Here is a 12,512-nt window from a genome sequence, read left to right as displayed (position 1 = left end):
CAGCCCCGGACAGCTGCCATCCGCCAGGCTCACCGGTCTGCAGTTGGCATCCGGGAGGCCCTCCGGGAGCAATTCTCCAGTGGAGGCCACTGAGTGCACTGAGGGGCTTCTGCCTGGGGACTGGGCCCTGGCCCCCAATAGAAGCTTCACTGCACAACCCATCTCCTGACCCAGTTTGGACACATCACTTACACCAGGGTGTGTTTCAAAATAAAATGTTCTCTTTACTTATTTATAATTTTGTACATATAATCAAACAATGTGGCAAAATAACAAAAATTTTCTTCATTTTTGTTGTTGCCAAACTATATACAATAAACAAACAGTGCCTTTAACCCTTTGTTTGTGCTTTAACTGGGGTGATGGGGGTGAATGAAACCTGGAGGGGGGAAGGGGCCTGGAAACCTGGAGGGGGGAAGGGGATCAGGTTGAACGGGGCTTGGCAGATTTCCCTTTCCTGGCTGGGCCTCGTGTTTGGGGTGCTCCCCGGCTACGGGATCGGGTGATGCACCTGTCGGTTGGCTGGCTGCTGGGGGGCTCTTGGGACGTGGAAGCCTGGGGGAGAGGAGGGCCAGGGGGAGAGAGGGGCTGGGGAGCTGGGGGGGCTGGGGGAGAGGGAGGTCCAAGGGGGGAAAGGGCTGCTGTTGTGGAAGGGGGGTTTGGTGGGGTGGGGTCATGGGGTGCTGGAGGAGCAGGACCAGGCACAGCAGCAGGCAAGCCGCTGACCTCCCTCAGGGTGGCGTACAGCACCGTGCGCTGCAGGACCAGCTCATTCATGAGCCGATCACGCCACCTCTCCTCTGCCTCCGCCCTCTGGAGCAGGATGGCGTTCTGCTGCTGCACAGCCTCGACGTGCTGCCGGAGGATGTCGGCGTAGACACGCCTGTGTCTGCGGCTCCCATGTCTCCGAGGTGGAGATGGAGATGGAGGTGGGGCTGGGGTGCTGCGGCCCTCTTCCACGGCTGGTCCGGCTGTGGAGGAAAAGAAGAAGACACAATCAGTCCTATAAACTGGACTCTGTAGCACTGAAAATACTAACAGGATGGTTTATTAGGGGATGAGCTTTCCAGGGCCAGACCCACTTCCTCAGATCAGAGTAACACGGCTACATTTCTATCACAATCAGTCCTGTGTGCAACAGCTGTCCAAAAGGGCATGCCCTCTCCCTTGAGACAGGGGAAGCAGACATTCTGAAGGTCACACTGTGTGTGTGTGTGTGTGTGTGTGTGTGTGTGTGTGTGTGTGTGTGTGTGTGTGAGAGAGAGAGAGAGAGAGAGAGAGAGAGAGAGAGAGAGAGAGAGAGACCTGGGCATCAGCATGAGCATGACAGGTTTCCCTTGTGCATCACCCACTGTGCACCCACCCACCTACCTTCCCCTCCCCCCCCCCGGGTGTGACACAAACTCACTGTACTCACCTGCTGCTTCCTCTCCCGTGCCAGATGACGCCTGGGAGGCCTCAGAGGTCTGGGTGACTGGCTCCAGGGTGAGGGTCGCCGTCTCCTCGGTGTCCTCCTCCTCTGGGCCCATGTCCCCGTCTCCAGACTGCTGTAGCTCCCGCTCTGGAGCGTCCACCACCGGGTCTGCCAGTCCGGACTGCACGAACCGCCGTGGTGTGCGTGCTTCTGCGCTGCCACCCAGGATCTGGTCCAGCTCGGGGTAGTAGGGGCAGTAGTGGGGGGCTGCCCCAGAACGGGAGCTCTCCTCCCTGGCTTTGGCGTAGCCCTGCCGCAGCTCTTTTACCTTTGAGCGCACCTGGTCCTGGGTGCGGGGGTAGTGGCCCTTCTGGGCCAGGGCTTCAGCCATGCGGCCATAAATGTCAGCATTTCGCCGCCGGCTTTTGAGGGCCTGTAAGGCCTCCTCCTCTCCCCACAGCTCCAGCAGGCTCTTTATCTCTGCGCCGGACCAGGATGGTGCCCGGCGCTTGGAGCCCTTGGCTGGGTCCCCAGAAGGCTCGGAGGAAGGGCCAGGACGCTCTTGGGGCTGTGACATGCTGCAGCAAGGTCGCCGTGTGCTCTGGCTCCTTGTCTGCAACAAGTGGCTGTGAGGGTGCGCCTGTCCCTTTAAGGAATGGCTGCAGCCAGGAACCACAGACGTGCAACCCATGGCCCAGATTGTCCACCAGGGCTTGTTCCTGGAGGCCAATAATTTCGAAAGAAAGGGCTCCCCCCGTCCAGACTCACGTTCTTTCGACGGATCTCCCTCGAAAAAGGCGTTCTTCCTCGTGAAACGAGGTTTACCGCCGTCGAAAGAAAAGCCGCGTTCTTTCGATTTAATTTCGAAAGAACGCGGCTTGAGTCTGGACGCAGGGGAAGTTCTTTCGAAAAAAGGCTACTTTTTTCGAAAGAACCCCTGAGTGTGGACACGGCCTTAGTTCCTCCCTGTTTGTGAGCAGCAGATCAAGCTGCACACGGCCCCTGGCCAGATTCTTCAGCATTTGTACCAAGAAGTTATCTCCGAAAACTTCCTGGATTGACTGTGTACTGCCGTATTGGTCTGCCAACAGATGTCAGGGTGATTAAAGTCCCCCACGAGAATCAGGACCTGCAATCGGGAAACTTCTCTTAATTGTTCGAAGGAAGCCTGATCTATCTCATCCACCTGATTCGGCAGTCACCAACCACAACATCACTGCTATTGTTTGCACCTCTAAACTTAACCCATAGACTCTCACTAGGTTTTTCTCCCTCTATATACTGGAGTTCTGAGCAATCATAGTACTCTCTTACATATAGTGCAACTCCTCCTCCTTTTCTCCCCTGCCTGTTCTTCCTGAACAGTCTATACCCTTCCATTACAGCGCTCCAATCATCCCACCAAGTCTCCGTTATCCAAATCAAATCGTATTTCCTGAACTGGGGCAGGGCCTCCAATTCCTCCTGTTTGTTACCCAGGCTTCTCGCATTGGTGTACAAACACCTTAGATAACCAGTTGATCACCCTACCCTCTCCGTTCGAATCAGGTGTCCTCCTTTGTTGCTCATTCCTCTTTGCATTTCTTTCCGGTATCCTACTTCCCCACTCCCCTCAGGGTTTTGGTCACCATCCCCAAATGAACCTCGTTTAAAGCCCTCCTCACTACGTTTGCAAGCCTGCCCGCAAAAATGATCCTTCTTCTCTTTGTTAGATGGATCCCATCTCTTACAAATAATCCTTGTGCGTGGAGCAGAGTCCCATGGTCGAACTAACCAAAGCCCTTTCTCCGACACCATCTGCACAACCACAAATTTACTTCCTCAATTCAACAATCCCTACCCAGTCCTTTCCTTTCAACAGGGAGGATGGACGAGAACACCACTTGCCATCTGAATTGTTTGATTCTTCTTCCCAACTCTGTAATCCGCTGTAACCCGCTCAAGGTCATTCTTGGCCATATCGCTAGTTCCCACATGGAGAAGCATGAAGGGGTAGCGATCCGAAGGTTAGTTCAGTTTTGTAAGATTCTCACTCACATCCTGAATTTGAGATCCTGGTAAGCAACACACTTCTCGAGATACCAGGTCCGGATGTCAGATGGATGACTCAGTCTCTCTTAGAAGGGAGTCCCTGACCACCAGCACCCGCCGTTTTCTTTTGGGGGTGGTGGTCCTGGAACTCCCATCCGTAGGACTATGAATCCCATGCCTTCCAGTAGAAGTGGTTCCCTTCCGATTTCTTCCTTGTGAGGTCCCTTCCAAAGCATTCACCACCGCAGAGCCTGTGGAGGGAGCTTGAAAGTGATTACTTACCTCTGTAGCAGTGGGGGATTCCTGTGCTGGCCTTTTGTTCCTTCTAGAAGTTACATGCTGCCAGTTCTCTTCCTCATCCTGTACTGCCCTCTCTGGCTCTTCCACCTGCCTTCCTTGGAGGATTAAATGCTGCCTTCTATCGAGGAAGTCTTCATCCTCTCTGATCAAGCGTAGGGTTGACACTTGGACCTCCAGTCCTCTAATTTTTTCTTCCAAAATGGCGACCAACTTGCACTTATTGCAGATGAAATCCCTTCTTTCTTCTGGGAGAAAGACAAACATGGCACATGCTGTGCAGGTAACAATAGCAGACCTATCACTATTCATACCTGCTGTCCTAAAAAAGGGTTTAAAGGAAAGGCAAGAATACCTCGCTCCCTTCCCTCTCCCCTTCAAACTCCCTCTCTAAACTTTCTGTTTGCAATCACCTGTTCACAAGGTCCCTGGTCACTGACTCACTCCTTTATAAAGCCCTGGACTGCCTGATAGTCCCTTCCCCTACCAAGGCTTGGCCAGTCAATAGATGCTTCTAGATTTCAAACTTTAATTAGAATCCAACAGTTTCCAGCTGCCTGTCACAGCACACACTCCGTTGGGGGAGGAGGGGAAGGAAGGAAAAAAATACTTCCTCTCTCCCATCCCTAGGCTGCATCTACACTACAGCCCAGATCAACACTTTTAGATCAATCCACAGGTGGTTGATTTCGTAGGTCTAGTGAAGACCTGCCAGATTGACTACGGATTACTCTCCCATCATCCCTGTTACTCTACCCGAGACAAAAGGAGCAAGGGAAGTTGATGAACAAGTGATAACTTGACTTAAGTTACTTCTACTTCAGCTATGTTGTTCCTGTAGCTGGAATTGCATAGCTTGTTGACTTTCTGCTGTAGTAAAGATGTCACCATAATCTTGTCTCCCTATGTTGTAAAGAGCTTCATGCAGGGGTATCTTTTCCTGTGTATTGTATGACACCTATCACATTGGGGCTCTGATCCCAGTTGGATTGCACTGTACTACTATAATATAAATCAGTAATTACTGTGGTGATACTTATGTATGTTTTCAAATGTACTTTTATCTCCTCAGCTGAGTGAGGAAGGAGAGCACTTAGCTGAGCATCCAGAGTCAGTGGAAGAGGGGGAAGAAGAGGACGACGATCAGGATACCAGCTCAGCTATTTTGCCAGGTGAGAGCTGCTGCTCCATGAGTCGTCTGTTGATCAAGCTGTTTCTTTTGAATGGTCTAGTTGGGACCAGTTGGAACAATAAATGGCCCGCTTTCAGAATGAAATACCAAAGGGAAGTGACTAGTTCTTTATCCATTAGGTCAGGGATGGGCAGTAATTTTTGCATGGGGGCCATTTAATGAATTTTGGTACATGGGCATGGGCCGACTCCACCCCCAGAAGGGGCAGGACCTGTCTCTCCCCCAGAGTTGTTTGGGGCCAGAGACTTTGAAGGAAAAACACACCACAGGCTTGTGGATCCTGGCCAAGCCACTACCATGTTGCCTGGTAGCCGCCCAGGATTGCTGTGACTATTAAATGGGCTCACAGCTATGGTCCCTGCTGGGGTAGCTTTGTGACCAGGAGCCCTTTAAATAGCCTCAGCAACCCTAAGTGGCTCCCAGGCAACGTGGTAGCAGTGGGGCCAGGAGCTGCGAGCCTTTTAAATATCAGCAATTTAAAAGGGGACCAGGAGCTGTAATCCATTTAAATAGGATCCTGCTGCCTGAGCTACTGCTTGGAAATTCAGTGGCACAGGTAGCAGGATATAACTAGAAAGTAACCAGATGCAGTTAGAAGCCTGGATCAAAGCGTTAGATGGGCTGTACCTTGCCTGACCCTGAATTAGACCATCAGTGTATCTCATAGACTCCTAGGTCTGGAAGAGACCTCCAGCCCCCTGCCCAAAGTAGGACCAATCCCAACTAAATCATCCCAGCCAGGGCTTTGTCAAGCCAGGATTTAATTCCCCCCCTCCCTAAGTAACCTATTCCATTGCTTCCCCACCCTCCCAGTAAAATAGTTTTTCCGAATATCCTAGACCTCCCCCACTGCAATTCTCCTTTGCTCCAGACATTAACCAGGTGTTAGAACTAAACCAAAATCCAGCAAAATCCTTGTCAAAAGAAAATGCTTTTCTACCTCAGCAGGGTGAAGTAGTGAGCTGACTTTACTGGGATTTGAATGTGTAATTCCAGAGAGCCAGTGTATTGCAAGTTCGCCTAGCTAAGCAAATAGCACAGATCTAACAAAAGATGTGGCTTTAAACTAATGTAGGTTGTGTCTACACTGCAGAGCTTTGTCAACAAAAGTTATGCTGTTTTAATTAGGGATGTAAGTGACTAATCAACTAGTTAACTATCCGATAAGCAAAAGCTCATTGGATAGTCAGCTAGTTGCTTCTCTCTCCCTCCTTGCTGCCTTGATCAGAAGGAGGCAGCAAGCGGGAGGAAGGAGAAGGGAGTATTGAGGGGAGCTGGCTTAAAAGCCGGTTTCCTCCAGCTCCATGGGAGGGGGTAGGGACAGTGTTCCATCTTTGAAATCTACAAGAATCCCCGCTGGAGCTCTTGTACATTTCAAAAGCAAAACACCGCGCGGCACTTCCGCCTTCAAATGTAGTGATGGCCCAGTGGACTCTTGCTACATTTCAAAGCGGAAGCACCTTTATCGACTAATTGAATAGTTGATGGAAATTAATTTTAACATCCCTAGTTTTAATGAAACTGCTGTTGCCTGTCCACACTGCTTCTGGTGTCAGCAGAGTGTATCCAAGCTAGCAGCTCTTGCATTGACACAGGGAGCAACATATTTCCCATTGCAGCTTGCCAGGGTACTTTGGAAAGGATTTGCAATGCCTCATTGGACAAGTAGAGCATCACGTGACTCAGGTTTCTCCATCCCATTGTTCCCTGGGCATTCTTGGGGAGCCAGCCTACCCCTTGCTCCCAGGGCTTATGAAGCCCTACACAGGTAGGCTGGACCCCACTAAGGAGTGGTTCATCTACAGGCTGAGCAAGTGCAGAATGGTGGTTGAATGTGCTTTTGGAAGTTTAAAGGGAAGTTCTAGGAGTCTCCTGACTAGGTTGGACGTCAGCGAATGCAATATTCCCTTTGTGGTGTCAGTCTGCTGAGTGCACCATAATCTTTGCTAGAGCAAGGGGGAAAGTTATCAGGCAGGGTGGGGGACTGAGGCAGAGTGCCTAGCCAGAGACTATGAGCAGCCAAATACCAGGGCAATAAGGAGAGCACAGCGCAAATCAGAGAGGTTTTAAAGGAAAGTTTTATGAATGGCCAGTTTTGAGAGTAATTCATGCACGTTGCTTTCAATTAGGTACCCCGGCATTCACTGTGTTTGCCTATAATCCTCACCCCATCCCTATAGTACAAGCAATAAAGAGCCTGTTGTTTAGAAATCATGCCTTTTTATTTAGGGGATACTGCAGGAAAATAAAAGACATCCATGGTGGGAACCTGAAAAGGAGAGGGGGCTCAGAAATGTGTGAAGGACAGACTTCTGCCTCCTGAGGTCCTGGAGATTAAGGCTGTCCTTGAGTCACCTGCTGTCCCGAAGCCCCTTGGGATGGAGGCTATGGAGCTGGGGGAGGAGGAAAAGTTATTTTGCATGGGGTGGAGGGAGTTCTTGGAGGGGGAAGTGTTCTCCAGACACACAATCAGGCTCTCCATTACTGTCATCCGGGAGGCAAAGATACCGCCCTGTTGCCTGGTCTGCAACTCCCTGCACATTCTTCTCTCCTGCCATTCCGCGACCATGTCCTAGCACTCAGTGCACATCTCCTCCAGGAGTGTATTCATGCAGTCCATTTGCTCCTTGAACTTTTCTTCCCTTGGCTGTTTTCACCTGCGGATCTGCACCAGGCAGACAGCTGGTAGAGCCGGAGGAGTACACAGTGAGCTGGCTGCTGTTCCCACTGTAACAAAAAGTTACAAGAGCACAGATTACAGAAGATACCTTGTGTTAAATCTACCCCAATCTGTTAATGTACAGCAAAGGTCTCCATTAAGACAGTGGAGAGGTGTTCTGTACAAAGCCAAAGTTTTGCTTTAAAGCGTTCACTGTATAGCAGGTACACAGCAGAGTTATCAAGGGAACTTCTGGACTTGTGTGGAAACAGGATAGTAAGGGGCCTGTCAAGGCACGATGCTGACTGAATGTGGCCAGAAACCTGGGCCTTATGCTGCAATGCTTTGTGGTTCAATGATGTCAGACCATTTACTGCTGGCTTGGCATGGGAAGGTGTCCTATTGTAGAGGATGGAATAAGGCTGGCCTGCCCAAAAACCTTGTGAGAAACATCAAAGAGTTCCTCACTGAACACTTCATGGAACTGTGCAGGGAGGACTCCCACTCCATCTGCAGACATATTAACAAGCTGTTGCAGGCCCTTCGCGTTATGTATGCACAGAGCACATAGCACATCACACCCAATTGCCTTAACCTGCTTGTAGTAAGCAAAAAATTGTGAACTCATCAGAAGTGCCCTCCTCAGGATCTGTGATCACCTGGGAGATGTCCTGGGAGGAGGAGACTGGCTCCAACATAATAAAAAGCTCTTGGCTCTTGCCAGTCACCATCTAGACATTCTCCAACTTCTCCTATCCCTCTGCCACCGTGCTGTCCTCCATTCTGATGCCAGGAGTGTCTTGATTGGACTCCACAGTCAGGCTTGGAAAGCGGGTTGAGTCCCCTCTAAAATAGCATCCAGCTGCTCATAGAACCAGCATGTTTGTGGTGATGCTCCAGATGATCCGTTCCCCTTCTTTGTCTTGTGGGACAACTGCCTCAGCTCCTTTATTTTCACTCTGCATTACTGGGCGTCCCTCAAGTATCTTTTGGCCACCAGGCAATTTGCGATCTTTGCATAAATGTCCATGTTTTTTTGCTTGTTTGGAGCTTGGACAGAATGGATTCCTATCCCCATGCCTTGATGAGGTCCAGGATCTCCTGACACTCCACACTGGCACTTTTCTGTGCCCCTGGGAACTGGAGCTCATGGTACATGAAGTATTGGAAGTCATGGCCATGTGTGCTGCTCAAGTGTGCTGCCTGCTCTGAGGTGTGCTCACAATGCTGGCCACCCGGGAAATGAAATTCAGACTTTTCCAGGGCTTTTTCTATTTTCTTGGAAAGCAGTAGAGGCACATGTTCTGGCCAGAGTGGGGCATTGTGGGATGCCTCCTGGAGGCAAATAACATTGACTTTAACCAACTCTGCATCTACACTGTTGTAAACTCAACCGGGAAAGGTCCGGAATAGCATTATGCTTCGTGAAATCAGGAGTACCCAACATTGATTTCAGTGGCCTTTAAGGTCAATGAGACAGGCTTGGGAAGTTGGACACATCGTTTAGAAAATCATCCTTAGGTGGCTAAATTCGGTGTAAATGCCTAGTGTAGACCGGGCCTCAGTGTCCATACTCCCTTTTGCACTAGTTTTAAAAAACAGTGCAAGGTTAATTGGTGCCATTTTCTTGTGCAGGAAAGGCCCTGATGAAGTGGTTTTTTAATACAGCTACCGGGGCTTTTTTTTCAGCCACAGCCTCATGGGCCATGATTAGGGGAGAGGATGGCAAAGCAGCAACTCCTCTCCTGAGGCTACCTGCAAGGGTTGGCCCTTTCTCTGGCTGCTTCTCCTACAGTGTTTGTGGTTCTGGAAGGGCGAGAGTTCACATCCTTCCCGGGGTGGTGGGATTTGGGCTTCTGCTTTGAGGTAGTGGACGGCAGGCTCTGGCCATGTGGCAGTGGGTTTTGTACATCTCTTCCCAGTCTCAGGGTTTGGGGCGCCATCCTTTAACTCGCTCCCTGCCATCACATCAATCCTCACTGTCTTCTTCAGATCCCTATTGCCCTGGCCTTCCTCCCTCCTTACCCACCTCCTCATCCAGGGCTTGATTTGTCCCCCAGCTTGCTGAGTAAGTCTGCTGTGAAAACAGATATCACTTTTCATAGTAGCAGACTAACTAGCAATCTTAAAAAAAAACCACCCCAAAAACATGCAAAGCACCTTATTTTTGTTTCTATTTTGTTTAGATCCAATAAAGAATAGATAAACAATAAAAAAATAGTGTATTGACAGAAAAACCCAAAATAAATTAAATCACAATGATGTGGACATGTATGCGTGCATATTTATTTGCTAAAGGATTGTGAGCTGTGGCAGCAGGTTGGGGTGCTGGATCTGGGTGGGGGTATGGGCTCAAGAGGGAGGCAGAGAGTTTGGCTTATGTGAGGTAAGGGGGCAGGAGTCAGGGGGCAAAGAGTTGGGGGAGCGAGGGGCTGGGTTGCCAGAAGCAGGCTATAGCTGGGAAACTTACTTGGGTGACTCCTGGCCAGTAACCTAGCAGGGTTCTCAGGGAGCCTCCCTGCTTGCCCCATCCCTGCACAGGCTGCAGGAGTCACGTGCATCTGTGAATAAGAACCCGAGGGGAGGAGGGAGTGGTGCTTTGTGCACTGCCTGGTTTTCAAATGGGCAGCTCCCACTGGCCGGTTCCTGGCCAGTGGGGTTTTGCTGGGAGTGGGGGCAGTGCTTGAAACCTTCCCCCAGCTCACAGCTGAGAAACACAAATGTCTTGGTACCTGCTTTTCTGAGTGGCATGTGGGAGGGAGACCACGGCAAGCAGGGAGTCTGCCTGAGGCTCCCTGGTGTGTCCATGAGCCAGATCCGGTGGCTTGGTGGGCTGGAACGGTTTGTGAGCCCTATTTTGCCCCGCCCTGGTAAACAACCAAATTGTCAAAATATCGCCACCAACTCTTGCATGTGCCATTTTTAACACTCATTTATGTGTGCAACTGTATAGTGCACATAGTTAAACTCCTTTGCGTGTAAGTCAAGTGTTGGTTCTAAAAAATTGTTCAGGCAAGTGGTGGTAGGGGTGTGCACTAGAGATGTAATTGTGTAATCGATTAACCGATAAGCAAAAGCTTATAGGTCAATGCTATAGACTACACACATTTCCTCCCCACCAACCACCAGTACATTTTTTAGCTGGCCGGCCAGCTATCAGCAGCGTGACTCACCACCAGGTCTGAGACCTACCCATGCTGCAGCTCTGCATTTAAAGTGTATTAGGAGCCAGGTGAATAGGCAGCCTGGCTCAGTTCCAGCTCATGCTGGGTCCAGGAGTTCAGCCCCCACCCTTGACAGCAGCGCGGGGTGACAGGCGGCCAGTCCGTCAAGGGAACTGGTTTTTAAACTGGCTCCCCTCACAGGCCGGCTCCCACCTGGCGTGGAGCAGCAGGGTGCTCTTTGGGAATGAGGCCAGCACACACTGGCTGCTAGCTCTGCCCGTGGGAACTATAGAATAGTTGAGTAACCGATAAGAATTCATGAGGTTAATCGACTATTCAATTAACCGATATTTAGTGTTATCTAGTGTTCACATATACCAGGGGAGGCTGATTTAAAGTACTCAGAAGAATATGACCCATCTTGTTGATAAATATAGTGAAAGTGAGGATAACTTCAGATTTTTTTCTAGAGTTAATTAGAATCTTTCTCATGTGTAACTATATAATGTACACAGTAGGGATATTAAAATATGTTTATTTCGGTGAATGTGTGTACACGTGCTGGAGGCAGCGGTGGGAGAGTAGCTTCATGGGAGTTGGTATGCAGGGAGCAGGCTTGAAAGCTGGCTCCCCGCACATGCCAGCTCCTGCCTCCCCCTCCCAAGGCAGTGCAGGGGGTGGGGAGGCTGCGTGTTACCGTGCACATTAACTAAAGAGCCCAGGCTCGTTGGTTAACCGTGTACACGGCGACGTGCTCACATCTCTAGTCCATACGGTGTTAGTTGTTAGAGTTTAGTCTTTGAAAATGTAAGGATAAGATATAATTGACATAACTTGGTTCATGCACACTGCAGTTAGCCAACCACTAAACAGCATTACAGTACTGCAAACCTGTGGTGATACATAGGTTAAAATGGGTCATGATCAGTTGGTTCAGACTTGGCAGAGATGAGTCTTTCATTCTGTGGAAAGAAAGGCTTCATCAGGGGATTTTTCACTGTGAACGCTGACTTTTTCAGCTGACCTGGCCTCTTTAAATGTATTTTTTCCTAACTATTGTATGCCTAGGCACAATGCATAATACAAGAGGTAAAACCAGACAGAACTACTGATTATTTCTCATGTTCTTGGGAAGTAACAGCTGACTGTTTACTTGTCAAAAAACATTACTTGTTCTTGCATTTTAAATCAGACTAAGCCTATTGTTCCCTCTCATTTTAAAAAGTTCATCTTGAAATTAACACTCTGCGTGATTCAATGTGAAAGACTAAGTAAATAAACTTACAAATTTTAATCCTGTATTTTGTTCAGTCCTAGATAGTGAATCAGGTACCAGTAGCCCTTCTGTGCGTTTCAGCAAGACCTGCCTAAAGAATGTCTTTTCAGTAATTCTCCTCTTCATTTATCTGCTGCTTATGGCTGTAGCTGTATTCCTTGTCTACCAAACTATCACTGACTTCAGGGAAAAACTCAAACACCCAGTGATGTCTGTCTCCTACAAGGAGGTGCCCTTGTATGATGCACCTGGTAAGTCTTGAAATAAATCTCAGTGGTAAAATCTCAAAATGTCTTTCAAATCTTTGCATGTGTTACTGACAGTATTTTGCATGTAATAATTGCTGGTTCTGTTTACTCTTGTGTTGGTCCAAGCAATGCAAAAAGTGCTTTGGGGCTTTGCTTCTTTTTTTTGTATAACCCACGGTGGTGGCAGCTTCATTACCTTCACTCTGCTGTTATGAGGCAGATTATCTGAAT

General features: G+C 49.2%; 2 protein-coding genes across 8 annotated transcripts in view; one reads left to right on the top strand and one right to left on the bottom strand.

Moving 5' to 3' along the window:
- PACC1 (proton activated chloride channel 1) overlaps positions 1 to 12,512 on the top strand; it is an 82,211-nt gene that overhangs the window by 24,739 nt on the left and 44,960 nt on the right. For 2 of the 7 annotated variants that reach the window (XM_075925158.1, XM_075925162.1), the window contains 3 exons: positions 4,815 to 4,914; positions 12,069 to 12,086; positions 12,183 to 12,284. In XM_075925158.1, the coding sequence (XP_075781273.1) occupies positions 4,815 to 4,914; positions 12,069 to 12,086; positions 12,183 to 12,284 (220 nt within the window). Of the gene's footprint in view, positions 1 to 4,814; positions 4,915 to 12,068; positions 12,285 to 12,512 lie in introns of those variants that run through there. The other 5 variants (XM_075925160.1, XM_075925156.1, XM_075925159.1 and 2 more) reach the window with 3 other exon arrangements.
- Positions 379 to 1,805, bottom strand: LOC142827531 (uncharacterized). Its single transcript, XM_075923133.1, has 2 exons — positions 1,418 to 1,805; positions 379 to 971 (listed from the first exon to the last, which is right to left on the bottom strand). The coding sequence occupies exons 1-2, from the start codon at positions 1,803 to 1,805 to the stop codon at positions 424 to 426; spliced, it is 936 nt and encodes a 311-aa protein (XP_075779248.1). The 3' UTR covers positions 379 to 423.

This window comes from Pelodiscus sinensis, chromosome 3 (assembly GCF_049634645.1).
Source record: "Pelodiscus sinensis isolate JC-2024 chromosome 3, ASM4963464v1, whole genome shotgun sequence".
Classification (NCBI taxonomy): Eukaryota; Metazoa; Chordata; order Testudines; family Trionychidae; genus Pelodiscus; species Pelodiscus sinensis.
The sequence above is the reverse complement of the archived record's forward strand: the minus strand, read 5'-3'. Positions and strand labels throughout refer to the sequence as shown.